The sequence below is a fragment of the Bos taurus genome, chromosome 11 (assembly GCF_002263795.3).
Source record: "Bos taurus isolate L1 Dominette 01449 registration number 42190680 breed Hereford chromosome 11, ARS-UCD2.0, whole genome shotgun sequence".
Lineage (NCBI taxonomy): Eukaryota > Metazoa > Chordata > Mammalia > Artiodactyla > Bovidae > Bos > Bos taurus.
In genome coordinates this window covers 73792753-73812544 of record NC_037338.1, presented here as the reverse complement: position 1 = coordinate 73812544, position 19792 = coordinate 73792753, and the positions used below count along the sequence as shown (strand labels likewise).

The following is a 19792-nucleotide window of genomic DNA, read 5'->3' as shown; positions in this document are numbered from 1 at the left end:
AGGGTGTAGGTCTGCTGTTTATATTTCACTGTGCTAAGCTCCCTCTGGGTTTTCACGACCATGTAAACATCTCCCATGGGACTGTTCACTTGCCATCTTAGCCAATAGTGGCCTCCTTGCTGGGGGCCTCATGTTGAATCTTTTCTGACAAAATCAGCAGAGAGCTTCAGGGTCTCAGTAGTAGTGATGACCTCAAACAGGCACTGTTAAGCAGTTCCTTTCTGCAACTTCTCCTTTACATACACTCCTTCACTTAAAAATGTTTTATGGCTTCAGGTCAGGAACATTTCTTTTCAATCTTCAAAGATAATTTATTAAACTTAATTTTTTATCATTTCTATGGGCTTGGTACAGAGGGTAAGTGGGAAAATGTGTTTGGTCACCACCTTGAAATTGGGTTTCTTACTTCTTTACATATAACTTCTATGCATTCTCTTTAGCCTCCTTCTGGAACCGTTATTAGATGGCACTCCTCAATCTATCTTCCATGTCTTTTTTTTTTTTTTCTCCTATTACTGTGTCCTTCCGTCATGTATTTAAGAACAATTTTCTGCTCTAGTATCCAGCTCACAAATCTTCTCTTACATTACAGGCACTGATGATCAGCCCACTTAATGAATTTCTTATTTTGACAATCAAACTTTTAAATTCCAGAATCAAAACTTAGTTATTTTTGGTAGATAAAATAGCTTGGAACTTCTCTGGTGGCCCAGTGGTTGAGGCAGGGGACACAGGTTCAATCCCTGGTCTAGGAAGATCCGACATGTCACAGAGCAACTGAGCCTGAGAGCCTCCAGCCTGCAGCTAGAGACCATATGCCACAGCTACTAAAGCCTACACATGTAGAGCCCACGCTCCTTAACGAGAGAAGCCACCACTCTGAGAAGCCCAAGTACCACAGTGAGGAATAGCCCCTGCTCACCACAACTAGAAAAAACCTGCTCCAGCAACAAAGACCCAATACATTCAAAAATAGTTAATTTTTAAAAAACTGTTCACATCTCTCCAAGAGTTCAACTACACAATTTTAAAATCTAGTTCCACTTGTTCTATGAATTCTATGTCCAAAATAAACGCTTCTGTGATCTCCTTTGCATAGCTGTTTCTGGTGATTTTTAATGAAGTGCTCATCTTTGTAGTCAAGGCTCCTTGTTGAGACCATCTATCCTATCTGTGCTCATGCTTACTTGAAAGGGAGAAGCAGGACTTGTTTTCAGTGAGAGTGAAGGAAGGGACAGAAGGTGCCAACCTCGTGGAAAAGCTCTGTAGCTAGTCTTATGAACACAGGATCCCTATTCTCCAAGAGGTCACCAAGCACCTCTGCCCGTCCAACCCCAGGTCCTATGTACACTACATTTGCCTGAGACACCTGTATCACCAGGCTATACTACCAGAGTCACTCTGTCACTTGCTCTGAGCCCCTCTCAGCTGCCCATATCAACTATTTCCAAGCAAGAACACCCTAAATGCTATTCCTATCCTGAGGAGCAATACTTTCCTGACCTTGTTTCTCACTTATGAGACTATATCTAGGTAGAATAAAAAGTAATTAGTTCACATACGGCTCCTGAAACATGCTGATAAATTATAACCTCTTGACCCATAAAAAAGGAACCACTGCTATTTCAACTGGCTCAATAAGAGCTGAGGTTGGAGTTGTGTAATGAAAAGGAGAACTTGGCTTGAGTAGCAAACAGTTTCCTTTTCAGGAAAAAAAAATTATACAGATTTGCTGGCATTCAACATCAACAGACTGACATTCCTATGTGCACCACAACAGCCAATATAGTATTTATGGTTCCATACACATCAACCCTGGGGCTGGGAGGGGTACCCTTGAAGTACCAACAATTGCTATGTTACGCATAAATAAGTTATAACACTCTTCTGGACTCAGGAATCCCACTATTAAAACTATACCATAGAAAAACTCTCTGGGCTGCATGAGATGACCTGTGTACCAGAAAACCTACTAAAGCTTTGTTTGGAAAAGTAGAAACAAGTTGAATGTCAGGCAATAAGAGAATAAATTAAATGTGGTAATATTAAGAGAACTGAATTTTATATGGCATTGAAAATAACCATATCAGTATGGAGATCATTTTATAAACAATGTAGGTGAACAAAAGAAGGTACAGGATGATGCTATTCTGACAAAGTCAATATACAGAATCTAGAAAAATGGTACTGGAGAATTTATTTACAGGGCAGCAGTGGAGAAACAGGCATAGAGAATAGACTTACGGACATGGGGAGAGGGGAGGAGAGGCTGAGATGTATGGAAAGAGTAGCATGGAAACTTACATTACCATATGTGAAATAGATAGCCAATGGGAATTTGCTGTATGACTCAGGAAACTCAAACAGGGGCTCTGTATCAATCTAGAGGGATGGGATGGGGAGGGAGATGGGAGGGAGGTTCAAAAGGGAGGGGATATATGTATACCTATAGCGGATTCATGTTCAGGTTTGACAGAAAACAACAAAATTCTCTAAAGCAATTATCCTTCAATAAAAAATAAAAAATGAGAAATAATGCTATATGTTTTAATGGTCACACACATGTGTAATAAAAATACAAAAATATGAATGGAAGTGTTAAGCACTAAATTCAAAGCAGAGGATATTTCTGAGGAAGGATGAAGATGAATATATATTATGGACCTCTTTCCATATCTGAACATACAGATCTAGCTCAGTTATTTTGACTGCTACACAGAATTCCACAGCTATAATTATATATATATATAATCACACACACACATGTACACATATATACACCATAATAAATTTCACCATTTCACTACTGTTGGATATTTTGGTCATCTCTTCATCCCTAAACCCTGATATACCTGGTGCAAGGGTCTTCGTGGGAGAATTCCTATATGGAGAATTGCTGGGTCAAAGGTTATATGCATTTAAAATTTTATCTTTCACATGTTCCATCAGTTCATACTTCTACCAAGTCCTCTCCTCCACATTCTTGCCAAAATTGGACATTATCAATCTCTCACACCTTCTGCAAGTCAAGGAAGACAAAATGAACATTCTCATGATCAAAAGTAGTTTAAAAACTGGAACAAGTGGGAGATGCCAACTTTATAAAGTTCTTTAACAAACGCTTGGGGTATGCAGGCTAGCAACATACTAAGGACTTACAAGCTAATAGAATCTACAGACAAGTGAACAGATAATTACAATCGCATAAGTGCCTTCTATTCAGTATGTCACAGCAGAGCAAGAAAAGACACATAAATCAACTTGGGGTTCAGGAAAAGAGGCAATGGCTGAGCGGAATCTCAGAGGCTGAACAGAAGTCGGCAAGGGAAATTGGGGAGGATGAGGAAGAGAGGAGACAAACGTAGCTAGAACAACAGATTCAAAGATATAAAAGTAAGAAAATATGGTAGAATAAGAATTGGAAATAGTTCAACACTGTCACAGTGCTATCTGTGAGCTACAGCTGAAAGTCCCAGTCCAAAGACACAACTAAAGAAGCTTTCAGAACATTACTCCATTAACAAAAGACAAAACCCCAGTGTGCTATAAATCATGTCTGATTTAGATGCTGCTTCTAGCATATACAGAACCGACAGCTCTCTGACTCGCGTGCAGTAATAGACTGCATGTCTGGGTAGGATGAGGAAGGAGAACTATGACCAATACTTCAGGTTTGGGCAAACAAAAGGTCTAGTCAGCTAAGACAAAAAAGGGGCAGCACACAAGTGTACTATAGGAAAAGTTTCATAGGCATCCGGAGTCCTGGGAAAGGGAGGGTGGAGGTTAGAGAAGGCATGAAGGTCAGAAAACCAGTAAGACCCACTGTGTGCTTCTTCGTATGGCAGCACTTTCTGCAACCTGAAGCGGAACAGGTACTAGAAATGCTTATGGAATGATTATCAGGGCAGAAAGTTCTTTGCCTGACTGAGACAGCCCCCTGACACCTGGGCACACAATATCTCCAACGGGTGTCACAGACAATGCCATAGGTGAAGGCAGGAACAGAACCAGAAGTCAATTAACATCATACGTGATACAGATGCTCCATAGCCGAGAACCAAGGACTATCACCACTATTAAAATATTAGCTCTGAAACGGTGTTTCCCAACATTATCTGAAGATTTAAAAATTCCTATGGTATTTATTTAAAAATAAAACAGATTCCTCTGCCTCAACCCAGACCTACTAAGTTAAAATTCCCAAGGGCAGAGACATAGTACTCTGTATATTTAAAACAAGTTGCCCAGCTGATTCTTTTTCAGGCAATTTTGGGAAGTGCCGATCCAGAAATTCTTGCCAAAACAAAGGTTAAAAAAATAAAGGTATAACTATTGGGAAATGATTACGTTACTGTTTCCCATAGGCAATATAGTTAGCTACTTAGAAGTCTAAGAAAATTGTGGCTTCCCTCGTGGCTCAGTGGTAGAGAATTTGCCTGCTAATACAAGAGACAAGAGTTTGATCCCTGGTCAGGGAAGATCCCACATGCTGCAGAGCAACTAAGCCCGTGTGCTACAACTACTGAGCCTGTGCTCTAGAGCCCACACGCAGCAACTCCTGAAGCCCGCACACCCAAGGGCCCATGCTCTGCAACAAGAGAAGCTATTGCAACGAGAGAGCAGCCCCTGCTCACCGCAACTAGAGAAAAGCCCGGGCAGGAACGAAAACCCAGCACAGCCAAAAATAAATACGTAAAATTTTTTAAAAAAGAAAATTGACTGAAAAAATTATTAGGATCATGTGTTGACAGAAAAGCTAGTGAGACTTCAAGACAGAAATGTCTATAGGACCACTGAATACAGGAGTCTTAACCTGGACCAGAAGCCTGGGCTGGAATTCAGAACTGCAAAAATCTGTAAGTGCTGGAGGGTGGGTGCGGAGGGTCATCTAAAACCCCGAACTATGTGAAAACACTCAGAGGTCGCAGCAAGAGAAGAAAAGACAGCTCACTGAATCACTGTGTTGTGCAACTGAAACAAATATAATACTGTAAATCAACGATACTTCAATTAAAAAAAAAAAGAAAAGCAGCTCAGGAGAGAATGCTGCACAGAATATGGGTTCCTTTTCATGGTGCAACCCATGAAAATATGAGTTTATTGTAGATAGTCCAAGTTTCATAATTGGACATTTTGTAGTCATTAAGCAGAGATAAAAGGTGATAAATATACAATACACATGTATTAAGTGTATTTAGAGAAACAGTTCTACCATAAATCTGTATCTACAGATCTCAGAATGTATTAGACACACTGGCAATCATCACTGATGCTGCTGCTGCTGCTAAGTTGATCTGAGTTAATGCAGAAACAGAGCAACAATTCACACTGTTGTGTCCTACAGATTCCTCTAATTCTCTCTACACATGGAAGCAGGATACACATTCTTCAGTTCGGCTCTGGTAGCCACTTGTAAGAATCAAGAGAGATCTAACGCTGGAGAAAGGGCGGCGGGTGAGATGACTGCCAGAGGAAACTGCTCACTTGAAGAACTGCTTGGTTTCGGTTAAGTCATACATTTCTTTGCAATGGAAAACCTCCCTGTCATTTCTGTTCTAAAAATAATCAGGCTAGTTGAAAAAAACCCTTATTATTTCATAAACTACACACCAATACTTTCTTGAATAAGTATCCATCTTTCTAAACACGTGGGTCCATTTCGTGTTCTGCGTTCAAACTCAGCACTTCTGCAGCTGTAAGTGGGTTTAAGGATACACAGTGCATCCAAATATCAGAGTAGATTGGGGCAACGTTCAGATGCTACGAAGAGCAATATGTAAAACATCCCACTCAACCCACTGAAATTGCTGATACATGCTGTCAGGATACCTCTAGCCTATTCCTTTTACCTCTTGGAGGGCCCAAGAAATTCATAATTTCAGAAGGAAGCCCATGGTCAATGAAGCAGCCAGTGTAGCTGCCATCAGGAGAACTTCAGGTCACATTTCCCCAGGTCTTCACACCACCATGAAAGGGAATAAAGCCAGAAACCCATAACAGTCTCTTCTGATCCTTTGTATTTCTGCATCGTCTGTTGTAACCGCTCCTTCTTCAGTTCTAATTTTGTTGCTTTGATTCTTCTCTTTTTTACTTGACAAGTCTGGCTAAAGGTCTGTCACTTTTGTTTACCTTCTCAAAGAACCAGCTTTCAGTTTTATTCATTTTTACTATTGTTTCTTTCATTTCTTTTTCATTTATTTCCACTCTGATCTTTTTAATTTCCTTCTTTCTGCGAACTCTGGGGTTTTTTTGTTCTTCTTTTCCCAGTTGTCTGAGATGTAAAGTTAGGTTGTCTATTCAGTGTTTTTCCTGTTTCTTGATGTAGGATTGAATTGCTATAAACCTGCCTCTCGGAACTGCTTTTGCTGGGCCATGTGACCCAGCAATTCCACTACTAGGCATATACCCTGAGGAAACCAAAATTGAAAAAGACACATGCACCCCAGTGTTCACTGCAGCACTATCTGCAATAGCTAGAACATGGAAGCAATCTAAATGTACATCAACAGATGAATGGATAAAGAAGCTGTGGTACATATACACAGTGGAATATTACTCAGCCATAAAAGGAATGCATTTGAATCAGTTCTAATGAGGTGGATGAATCTGAGCCTATTATACAGAGTGAAGTAAGTCAGAAAGAGAAAACCAAATATTGTATACTAATGCACATATACGGAATCTAGAAAGATGGTACTGATGAAATTATTTGCAGGGCAGCAATGGAGACACAGACACAGAGAACAGACTTATGAATGGCGGGGAGGAAGGACAGGGTGGGATGCATGGAGACAGTAACACGGCAACACGCATAACCATATGTAAAATAGAGAGCCAATGGGAATTTGCTGTATGACTCAGGAAACTCAAAGTGGGGCTCTGTAACAACTGGCAGAGGTAGAATGGGGAGGGAGATGGGGGGAAGGAAGGTTCAAAAGGGAGGGGACCAATATGTACCTATGACTGATCATATTGATGTTTGGCAGAAACCAACACAATACTGTAAAACAATTATCCCTCAATTAAAAATAAATAAAATCTTTTAAACTGCATAAGAAAAAAAAAAAAAGATGGGAACCCAGAGGTCTATGTGCTCCTGGCAAGACCCTCTCCCAACAATACTCTCATCAGCAGCACCATGATCTGCCTAGGAGATGGGCTAATTTCAGTACAACTTTTATCACAGGTTACACCTGTTTCATAAGAGACTCGAGTTTCCCACTTGGACTTTGATTTCGTAAGGTTCTGCACAGCCTCACAAGACCCCATCTCCTACTAACCCTCCACTCTCAAATCCTTCAACTTGTCTGCAAGTCTACCATCAGCAAAACCCCTTCTCTGTCTGAGGATCCTATCCTCTGAGTCTTACATTCACCTTCTTGCTCTACTAGGAAATCTGGCTTTCCCTGAAGGCTTGGCTTCCTCTCCAGCTATTCAAGTGGCAGCCGCTTTTTCTCTCACATCCCTCAAACAGCTGGATCTCCAGCGGGGGTGTGGGGGAGATGTCCTCCTAGAACCTGATAGCTATTCTCAGATTTTCTCCCCTTTCCCTTAAAACCCTACTTTTGAATTTCATGTGATCATGACATGAATTTCATGTCACCAAAACCCTAAATATCCCTCTCTAGTGGAGTTCAATATTACTGCCATAATTCTTACTCATTTCAACATCCACATAGTTGACCTTTTCCAAACACTACTGTGGTTGATTGAATGGTGAACCCCTCAAAAGATATGCCCAAATCCTAAACTCTGGAACCTGAGAATAAGCACCCTATATGTCAGAAGAGCAAATATTACCTTCTACGGAAAATAGGTAACTGAGTTAAAGATCTGGGAAGGAAGTATTTGTCCTGGATTATCTGGGTGGGCCCTAAATGCAATTACATGTATCTTTATAAGATAGACAAACAGAGAAGAAAGAGAAGAGGAAGCAGTCATGTGACCAAGGAGTGAGGCAGCTACAAGTCAAGGAATGACAACAGCCACAAAAGTGGAAGAGACAAAGAATGGCATGATGGTTAATTCTGTGTGCCAGCTCATCTATGCTACAGTGTGCCAAGACATGCAAACAAACAGTATTTTGAGTGCTCCTATAAAGGGTGTTTTTGGATGAGATTAACACACAGATTGGTATACTGAGTAAAGCAGATTTCTCTAATGTGGGTGGGCCTCATCCAATCGGTTGAAGACCTGAACAGAATAAAATGTCTGACCCTCCTTCAAGTAAGAGAGAATTCTTTTGAACTGGGACACTGGTTTTCTGGCTTTTGGACTTGAATGGAAACATCTGTTCTTCCTGGGTCTCATGCCTGCAGGCCTTTCAGACACAGATCTACATTATCAGTTCTGGTTCTCACATCTTCAGACCCAAGCTGGAACTACATCCTTGGCTCTCCTGGGTTCTTGGCTTTCTGCCTCTTCCCACAGATTTGGGGGCTTGTCAGCTTCTATTGTTGCATGAGCCAATTCCTTATAATAAATCACTTCTTATATAAATGTAAACCCGATTGATTCTATTTCTCTGGAGAACCCTAACACAAATGAATTCTTCCCTGGAGCCTCCACAGGGAGTGTCGCCCTGCTCACATCTTGATTTCAAATTGTGGTGTCAATGGACAGAGAACAGACTTATGGTTGCCAAGGAGGAGGTGAGGGAGGGATGGACTGTGAGTTTGGGGTTAGTAGATGCAAACTATTACATACAGAAGGGATAAACAACAAGGTCCTACTGTATGGCATAGAGAACTATATTCAATTTGTTGTTGTCATTTAGTCACTAAGTCGTTTCTGACTCTTGTGACCCCATGGACTGTAGCCCACCACGGACAGGGGATTTCCCAGGCAAGAATATTGGAGCGGGTGGCCATTTCCATCTCCATTCTGTTATTTCCTTCTCAACCCAAGGATTGAACACACATCTCCTGCATTGGCAGGCAGATTCTTTAATGCTATGTCACCAGGGAAGCTCTAATTATAGTCAATATTCTATATTGACTGATATTCTATATCAGTCAATTATTCACTGATAAACCACAGTGAAAAAGATCATGAAAAAGAATGTACATGTGTATGTGTGTGTGTGTGTATATATATATATATATATATAAAACTGAATCACTTTGATGTACAGTGGAAATTAACACAGCATTGTAAATCCACTACACTTCAATAAAATAAACTTTAAAATAAAATAAAAGATCGTGGTGTCCAGAATTGTGACAGAATAAATTTCTGTTTTAAGCCACCGTGTCTGTGGTAATTTGTTACAGCAACTTTAAGAAACCTATACACTGGTCTTCCCTGAACTCTCCTACAACAACCTGTCCTCCACTCTGCATCAGCCACCAGTTTCAAGTCTTGTTCTAGAACACTGTATTACCAATTGTCATATATTATCTAAAACCTTGAGTCAAGCACCCTGCTCTCACGCCAACTTCTATCTTTCTAGCTCACTCCTTCCAGTGTTCTGCCTCCAGCAAAACTTCAACACCAGTGGGACCTAAACGTCATTGAACCTACCACCTTCACCCCGTCCCTCATCTTCCTCACGGTCTCATTTCTCTCTTTAGCCAACCTGCACACCACTGCCCATTATTACAGTAACTTCTTTGCATACTCTCCAACCTCTCTCACCAGCTCTCTTCCTTTGTCATACTCTTTTTTTAAAACACCAACTCTACCTACTCTGCTTCTCACACACTGGAGGGGGCGGAAGTAAAATACACAACTACACCAACTGGTCTGACTTTGAATTCATAACCACCAACCTCAAGTTAGTCATTCCAATCTCAGCTCAAATGTCACTTCTTAAGAAAAACTTTCCCTGACCAATTTTTAACAGCTTTATTGAGATACATACTTCACATATCATAAAACTCACCTTTTTAAAGTCACAATTCAGTGGTTTTTAAACTATATTAAAAAGTTATTAACCAAAACTAATATCTCATTTTAGATCTTTTTTTCACCCTTAAATGAAACTCAGTACTCTTTTCCCCCACTCCACTAACCTACCTTGTCTCTACACATTTGCCTATCATGGACATTTCATATAAATGGAATCATACCCTGTGTGCCATCTTATGTTTGGCTGATTCCACTTACATATTTTCAAGGGTTCTTCCCTTGAAAGCATGCATCAGCACTTCATTACTTTTTGTTGCCTAGTAATATTCCACTATGTTGCCATAACACATTTTGATTATCTGTTCATCAGTTGGCAGACATTTGGGTCTATTTCCACTTTTTAGGTATTTTGAATGCTGTCTCTATGAACATTCATGTACAAGCTTTTGTGTGGACAGAGTATCTCCAATTCTCAAAAGAGAATTCTCAAGTTTCACCTAGGAGTGCAATTGTCAGCTCAATGGCAACTATTTAACATTTTGTTGTTGTTCAGTCACTAAGTCATGTCCAACTCTTTGCGACCCCATGGACTGCAGCGCACCAGGCCTCCCTGTCCATCACTATCTCCCTGAGTTTCCTCAAACTCATGTCCATTGAGTCCGTGATGCCATCCAACCATCTCATCCTCTGTCACCCACTTCTCCTCTTGTCCTCAATCTTCCCCAGCATCAGAGTCTTTTCCAATGAGTCGGCTCTTCGCATCAGGTGGCCAAAGGATTGGAGCTTCAGTACCAGTCCTTCCGATGAATATTCAGGGTTGATTTCCTTTAGGATGGACTGGTTTGCTCTCCTTGCAGTCAACACGGAGTGAAGCCACAGTGTGCAAGTCTCAGCAGTTTCTCTGAGAAGCAGGGGGCATTGGCCGAAGGGACTAGATTTTGTACCAGTTTTCTTCACCTGTGTATCTCACCTCTTTCTATAACTTGCTATAAGTGAGGATACTGCTTTATGCCTTTAAAAAATACTCCTCCTGGGATGTCCCCTGTGGGCCAGTGATTAAGGCTCTACTCTTCCGCTGCAAAGAGCATGGGTCTGATCTCTGGTCAGGGATCTAGGATCCCACACGTCAAGTGGTACAACCAAAAAAATAAATAATAAAGATCAAAAAAAAAGTAAAAAATAGTCTTCCTGCCTAGTTTTGTACTATGTACAAAGTAGCTGTTGAACTATGACATGTAACTATTTAGAACTAAACAGGGGCATGGCCAAGAAACATACCTCCTCCTCCATGAAGACATACTATCTTTTAGAATTTTAGAGATGGGAGGCGGGGTATACTGACCACATGAAAATGAAATCTGCTTCTGACAAAAGTCAATAGTCTTAATTGTTTCAAGTCTATAACAACATAAGCTTCTCTGACCGCTTCAAGTAAATGGTTTAATATCATCACTGCCCAAACAACTACACTGGACATATATGAGTTGCCCATTAACATTTACTCAAAAAAAAAAAAGCAATCATAGTAATAGAGGTTGTTAAATCCAATACTTTGTCATTTATAGGTTTTCAAGTATAGGATAACTTTGTTCTGAGGTGGAGTCTGCCATCTGGTGGGAAGAAAGGTGAAATTTCCATATCCATACATAACTACCTCTACCAAGACATTCTACCAAGAAACTGTACTGCGGTATAAGTATACTTTGTACACAAACACATACTCCCTACCGTGAACTGATGAGCACATGGGAATTGGTCACGACCACATGGAAATTGGTCAAATTTCTCCTGGTAAAGTGAAGACCAGAATGCACAGAGATCAGAATGTAAGGCGGGGCAGGGGAAGGCAAGGAGTGGGAGCAGGCTTGTTTATCTCCATCCTCCTTGCATATCAGGAAAGGATTTAGAGTTTCAGTTTGGGAAGATGAAGAAGTCCCAGAGATGGATGGCAGTGATGGCTGCACAACAATATGAATAAACTTAATGCCGCCAAACTGTACTAATTTAGTAGAAAAACTTGATAGTCTCCTTGGCTGAATGGAAATCCTTGTTCAGACTGTAAGGCTTTATCCTCTGGGTGGCAGACTGTATTTTCCAAACATAACTGCAGTGATCTCTCCTGCCACCCAGGCTCCACTGTGATGAATTTTATCACCACCCCACCATCATCAGAGATGAAGTCCCTTCTCTCCAGCCTTAGCAACTGTGACTAGCAGAATATGGTGGAGTATTATAATATAACTTCACAGCCAGGTCAGACAAGGCCTTGCGGCTTTCCCCAGAGCTCCAGGCACGCTGGTACTCCAGTTGCTTCCTGCAGGGATGTTCTCTCTTAAAACACAGTATCCACACCATGAAGCCACACTCAGAGGCCCACAGAGATGGCTCCTGTCAATCATCCCAGCCTTATGATCTGAATGAGGATTTAAATGGTTAACTCAGTCACAGAGACTATCATATTTTCTATTAAATCATACTTTTACAAGGAAAACTTTATTCAATTAACTACTCATCATATTAGTAGAATTTTTATTGCCATATTTAAATGATTCAGATTTGGAGGAAGATTCTTTTAAAGTATTCTAGATGTAGTGTTGTAGGTTTTTGGGTTTTTTTTTTATCACTGTTAAATGATCTTTAGCCCAAACCTTCCCCATCTCTGCTGCTGCTGCTGCTAAGTCACTTCTTCATGTCCAACTCTGTGCGACCCCATAGACGGCAGCCCACCAGGCTCCCCCATCCCTGGGATTCTCCAGGCAAGAATACTGGAGTGGGTTGCCATTTCCTTCTCCAATGCAGGAAAGTGCAAAGTGAAAGTGAAGTCGCTCAGTTGTGTCCGACTCTTAGCGACCCCATGGACTGCAGCCTACCAGGCTCCTCCATCCATGGGATTTTCTAGGCAAAAGTACTGGAGTGGGCTGCCATTGCCTCAGCTGATGGCAATTCCATCCTTATAACTGTTAAGGACAAAATCTTAGCATTTCCTTGGACTCCTTTCCTCTCACAAGCCACATTCAACCCATGAGACAGATTTATAAAATATATCTTAATTCAATTCTTTTTACTGCTACTAATTCTTTTTATCTCTATTGCTAATATCCTATCATGTCTTGTTTAATTACTGCAATTACCTCCCCAAAGTGGCCTGCTTCTATCTTTTCCTTTCACTGTGCACTTTTTACATGGCATCCAGACTGATCATTTAAAAATATAAATCAATGCAAGCTATTTTTCTACTCAAAACTCTAAAGATTTCTTCTTTCACTTGTAGTAAAAGTCGAAGTCTTTATGATGGCCACCAAGGCCCTTGCTACCTCTTTGACCTCCTCTCCTACAACCCTCCCCTTGCTCTGTCCATTCTGTCTACTCTTTTTTTTGTTGTTGTTCCCTGAATTCAGGCACAGTCTTGCTCTACAGCCATGACACTGAAAACTCCTGCTCTTCCCAGGTGTCTGCAGGCAAACATCTAAGACCGCTCAAATCTCATTTTGTCAACAAGGCCTCTAAGACTCTCCCCACTCCTACCCTTCATTCTTTTTTCTGATTTCTTGCTCATGTGAGAGTGTAAACTGGCAGACGGATTCTGATCCAGGCACCCAGCTTCCTTTCATCTAAGGACTCTGCCTCTGGGAACTAACAGAGATCCTTTCATTTGGGCAAATGTACAGAGGGAGTGGGAAGGGTAAAGAGAGAGAGACTGGAGAAGACACAATTGCTGCTAACTACCTTGACCCTGTGGTCATGTATGGATGTGAGAGTTGGACTATAAAGAAAGCTGAGCACAGAAGAATTGATGCTTTTGAACTGTGGTGTTGGAGAAGACTCTTGAGAGTCCCTTGGATTGCAAGGAGATCCAACCAGTCCATCTTAAAGATCAGTCCTGGGTGTTCACTGGAAGGACTGATGCTGAAGCTGCAACTCCAATACTTTGGTCACCTGATGCAAGGAGCTGACTCGTTTGAAAAGACCCTGATGCTGGGAAAGATTGAAGGTGGGAGGAGAAGGGGATGACAGAGGATGAGATGGTTGGGTGGTATCACCGACTCAATAGACATGGGTTTGGGTGGATTCCGGGAGTTGGTGATGGACAGGGAGGCCTGGCGTGCTGGGGTTCATGGGGTCGCAAAGAGTCGGACACAAATGAGCAACTGAACTGAACTGAACCTTGACCCTAATATAGATCACTTCCAAACAAATTCCATTGGTAAGAACTAGTCCCACAGCCCATCTGGCTACAAGGAGGATGGGTTATATAATCTAGTTATATATCCAGGAGACATCACTTTGCCAACAAAGGTCCATCTAGCCAAAGCTATGGTTTTTCCAGTAGTCTATTCATGTATGGATGTGAAAGTTGGACTATAAAAAAAGCTGAGCGCAGAAGAATTAATGCTTTTGAACTGTGGTGTTGGAGAAGACTTTTGGAGAGTCCTTTAGATTGCAAGGAGACCCAGTCAGTCAATCCTAAAGGAAATCAGTCCTGAATATTCACTGGAAGGACTGATGCTGAAGCTGAAACTCCAATACTTTGGCCACCTGATGTGAAGAAGTGACTCATTGGAAAAGACCCTGATGCTGGGAAAGATTGAAGGCAGGAGGAGAAGGGGATGACAGAGGATGAGATGGTTGGATGGCATCACCAACTCAATGGACATGGATTTGGGTGGACTCCAGGAGTTGGTGATGGACAGGGAGGCCTGGCGTGCTGCAGTGCATGGGGTTGCAAAGAATCGGACACAACTGAGTGACTAAACTGAATTGATCCAGGAAGAAAAGGAAAGCATGGATACTGGTAAGTACTTCTAATCTTTCTTCTGCTACACAGAGAACACACTCAAACCTCCCCCACTACCCAAAAGCAAACCTAAAGTCCCATTCAGTCAGGGCATTTAACTACAAGTGCAGGACCTCTGACTCTTGCACACTCTTCTTCATCAAGACCAGGTGCAGTTCCTGAGGCTGCATCCTATGAACTGAACAAGCGTGTTATCTGCACCCGCCTTCCCTAGTCCCAACATACAATAAATAGCAGGGTAAGAGCAGAAGGTTCTTCTTCATCCAATATCCTCCTTGGTTCAAGTAGGCTCTGGCATGCCCTCCTAAGGGGCTGTAAAACCTTCACAACCCACCTCTTTCCAGAGCAAGTTCTGGGTCCTTAAATAGTTTTACATTTACAGCTCAAATAGTCAGGCTCATGGTTCCGTTGCCAATATAATTCCCTCAAAAACTTAGCAGGCCTTTGATCTATTTGTTTCTAGTCAGTTCCATGTGCCAGAAACCACACACAAAGTTCTTTTCCAGACATAATTCTCAATCCTGATTTATGTGTTTGCCTCCATGACTCTTGCTTTCAACTAACAGCAGCCACCTGGAGGCCAGATGAAACAATAGGTCAGCGGTTTCCGACTTTGGCTGCAAAACAGAATCACTTGGGGAAACTTTCAAAAGCAGCCTGTGTCCAGGTTCTGTGTATCCCGGAGCCAGTAAATCAGAAGCTATGCAGGTGGGAGCAAGATAATTCTGGTGAGAGCAGCAGTTCTGATGGACTTTCACCCTTCATCTGAGCTTGGCCACAGGACTGGGTTACTTTTTTTCAACTGAGAATGTTTACTAGGTCTTTGATGCTCGAAGCCTCTCTCAACTCTTATCTCCTGCTCTCTAAAACAGTCTGCTTTTCCTTTCTCTGCCCCAACTCTCAGAACTTTCTCTATTCCCTTTCGTTTTTTTGGTTGAAAACTAGCCAATTCTTTCCTTAACTCCTCTCTTTCACATAATTCCTTAACAATAAGTCAACACACACTGTGACCTTTTCCAATGTTTGACCAAGAGTTAACCTGGCATGAGGTAGGTTTCCCAAGTTACCATGGATGACAAATTTACCAAACTGGTCACCTCTGCGGAACCTGCAAGTCCTTCCCATCCCCAAAGGCAGCGTCCTCATCAGAGTGCTACCTGACTGCTAAGTCAGTGAAACAGATTTAAAGGTTTTGCTTTAACAGAACTCCACTTCTAGTATCAACCACTGTAGCAAAAACTAAAACCTCAGTGGCTTAATACAAGGTTTCTTTCTTGCTCCCACGAGAGTCACACAGGCTGGCAGGATTCTTCTCACCCATTGTTCAAAGACCCAGTTTCCTTTCATTTTATATTTTCACCCTCTCTGGGTCCTAAAGAAATTCTCTTTATAGTTTTACCCTCTCTGGGTCCTTAAGAAATTTTATAGTTTCACCCTCTCTGGATCCTAAAGAAATTCTCTCCATTAAGCTGATAAAGAAAATAGAAAAGGCATCCAGCTATCAACTGCCTTGTTCTGGAAAGACATGTATCACTCTAATCACATTCTCCTGGTAAGAGTTATTTACATGGTCCTTTTAGATACAGAGGGGCTGAAAAATGTAGTCTAGATGTGTGCCCAGCAAGAACAGGAAAACAGTGATGTTGGCAAGCCCTAGTGGTGTCTTTAACACCCCTTAAAATTTAAGCTCCATCAGGGTAGGGAGGGGAGAGTGAAAAAGCTGGCTTCAAACCCAACAGTCAAAAAACGAAGATCATGGCATCTGGTCCCATCACTTCATGGCAAATAGATAGGGAAACAATGGAAACAGTGACAGACTATTTTGGGGGGCTCCAAAATCACTGCAGATGGTGATTGCAGCCATGAAATGAAAAGATGCTTGCTCCTTGGAAGAAAAGTTATGACCAACCTAGACAGCATATTAAAAAGCAGAGACATGACTTTGCCAACAAAGGTTCATCTAGTCAAAGCTATGGTTTTTCTAGTAGTCATGTATGGATGTGAGAGCTGGACTATAAAGAAAGCTGAGCACCGAAGAATTGATGCTTTTGAACTGTGGTGTTGGAGACTCTTAAGAGTCCCTTGGACAGCAAAAAGAACAAACCAGTCAATCCTAAAGGAAATCAGTCCTGAATATTCATTGGAAGGATTGATGCTGAAGCTGAAACTCTAATACTTTGGCCACCTAATGCAAAGAACTGACTCATTTGAAAAGACCCTGATGCTGGGAAAGATTGAAGCAGGAGGAGAAGGGGGAGACAGATGGCATCACCGACTCAATGGACGAGTTTGAGCAAGCTTTGGGAGTCAGTGATGGACAGGAAAGCCTGGCATGCTGTAGTCTATGGGGGGTCACAAAAAGTCGGACACGACTGAGCAACTGAACTGAACTGAGGGTAGGAGTCTTTGTCTGGTTTGTTCATAGATAGATCTCATAAGCCTTTTACACTGCCTGGAACATAGCAGATGCTCAAAAAATATCTTTTGAATAAATAATAAACGGACAGAATGAATCACAGGTATGGTACCATATGGCTTCTTTTCTATAATAAAGGTAAAAGAATGGATTGATGACTAAAAGAATAATGAAGTATACTGCATAGTTACTTACATAAAACATTAAACAGAACTTTTGGAAAAATAAAAATTCCAAGCACCAACAATATACATATCAAATCTACAACGGAATTCATGCACACTAAATTCATCTGTTATAAACATACAGAGAAACATTCATTCAAAATATTAATACAAATATAGTGGACAAACTTCAAAAAAATTACCACTAAACTGATTATATATTTTTTCTTAGGTGGAAACTTCTTTACCCAATTAGCCTCAAAATTCACCCATATCTTCCTCAAAGAACAAGAACATCGCACACAGAGCCCTAATCTTAAAAACAAGTCACACACACACACACACACACACTGCCAAAAGATCCTCCCAGGATGCATTTACCATCGTAACGCACATACTCATCAAAATTCAGAACTGATACATTTATGACACCAGCATCAAAATTATGTATGCTGATAACACTTGATTTTCTTGAAATCTTAAGTCACCACCACAAAAATGAATGAATAAACTAGAAAAAAAATAACAAAACTGAAATTTTAAAAAAATGGGTATAAGACTTACTTCACAAGAGTGTTGTGAGGATCAAACAGAAATTTAAAACTTCACATGTGATTTCTGTACTTTAGGTATGCTATAGATCAACTGGGTATGAAAAACTGCTTTGTAAATCATAAAGCAATATTCAAACAGTCACTGATGTTTAAGTAAATGTAAAATTCCCATTTCTACAAGGGTTAGAAATTAGCTAAATGAGCAAGTTTAAACCAAGGTGAAAAAGAAGATCCTCATCCTCCTAGTCCTGACATCTAGAAGGAGAATTTTCAGTAGATACACTCAGAGAATCCAATCATTCTGAGATAGCAAAGAGCTATCTCAGTGTAAAGAGTAAGACTCTAAACAAGAAACAGCCAAAAAATACTAAAAAGTCAATTAACAGCATGGGATACTTAAACCTGAAGAAAAAGTAACAATTTTAAAATCTTTAAATTCTTTCTAGCCAATGAAAGAGAATAAACTATTGGGTTTTTTTTTTCCCCCTTTGCCTTTTTAAAAAATTTAAAATAATGTCTCCTCAACCAAAAAAATAAATTGGAATTTACAATACAACAAGACTCAGGATAGGAGGTTCAGTTTAACAAAGTTTTATGGTTTAATTGTAACTGAAAAGCCATCTAATAAAAAAATTATCTCTAACACATTATCAAAGATGTAGGAAATGAAGTACACACTTGATTAAAGTTTGCTCTTGGTTTTTAACTAATCCCTTATTTGCTTTTTTCTTGGTTGATTTTTAAGAAGGTTAACTAAAAGAAAAAAGACCTGCTCCCAGCCCCTAATAAATGAAGCTTTCTAATACTTAAAGTTTAGTACGATGCCCAGGCTAAAGAACCTAGGTCCACAATTATGACCCTAAATATTTTTCTACCTTTTAGCAAACCAACCAACCAATCAACAAACAAGAACTAGAGGAAAAAGTTTTAAAACAAGGCTATAGCAACTGTTAGGAAATAAAAATATGGCATTTTTTAAAACTCTAGAAATAAACTGGAAGGAGGGAAGAAAAAAAATGACTGATGCTAAACTTGTTACATGATTTATAAACACTACACAGAAAAGTTAAACACTGACCTCCACCTAAATATTGTTATTTAAAAGACTACTTTTGAAAGTAGACATCAATGTGGCAACTGTAAAATACAGTATTTCCCCAATTTTCAAGAGGCAAAAATCTAACTTCATCTTATGCAGCTTTCTTTGCAACATTTAAATCCTATGAGCATGAATAAAATTTGCTTGCAAAAAAGAAATTTAAATCTTCCACATAACGCAGCTAGCTTCTTGTAGGAACTTATGTTAATGAGATAATTTAGAATGTGCACAAAGATTTCATCAAAAGCATGTGCACTGCAGCATTAACCCTAAATGCTCAAGAAAAGCACAAAATACACTCTGGAACATCTTTAATACGTACAACACAGATGTAAAAACAAAGCTCCATTTTGTGAAAGCAAATGTCTTGTCAAGGGAAGATGCTGGTGATATTTTATTTAATGTGAATACAAAGTTGCCAAATGTTAAAAAACAAACAAACAACAACAACTCTGCTTGTCAAATCAAGTGATGAAGCACAGCGTATCTGCAAACCCCATCATAAAAGTCAGGGTTAATATTTGATGACGCCACATCCTCATCTGATAGGCATCTATCAGGAAAGAAGCCCTTAGTGCTGTTACCGATGAAACAGATAAGCGCTGGGGATACAGACTGAGACACAGAGCAGTTACCCAAGAGGAATGCTCCTTCATCTGGTGTTGGTTGCTGTGAGGGCCACTGGCATGGCCTCGCCAAAAGCAGTTTTGGCAGAGTTGGTAGTTGTGGCACTGCTGGCACCGGTACCGGAAACCCATCATGCTCTCGCAGCGGCAATAGGAGCACTCCACAGGGTGGAAGACTTTAGGGCGGGAGGAGAGGGCCAGAGAGAGAGAGAAGTCATTGTCATTTGGAGAAGAAGGTCAGTGCAGTGGAAGACCAAATGTAACATAAAAGCCAAGGTGAAAACACAGC

The 19792-nt window shown here is 40.7% G+C and overlaps 1 protein-coding gene across 14 annotated transcripts in view; it reads right to left on the bottom strand.

The window, feature by feature from the left end:
* DTNB (dystrobrevin beta) overlaps window positions 1-19792 on the bottom strand; it is a 241753-nt gene that overhangs the window by 130872 nt on the left and 91089 nt on the right. For all 14 annotated transcript variants that reach the window (XM_005213006.5, XM_059891335.1, XM_024998836.2 and 11 more), the window contains one exon: window positions 19513-19679. In XM_005213006.5, the coding sequence (XP_005213063.1) occupies window positions 19513-19679 (167 nt within the window). The remainder of the gene's footprint in view (window positions 1-19512; window positions 19680-19792) is intronic.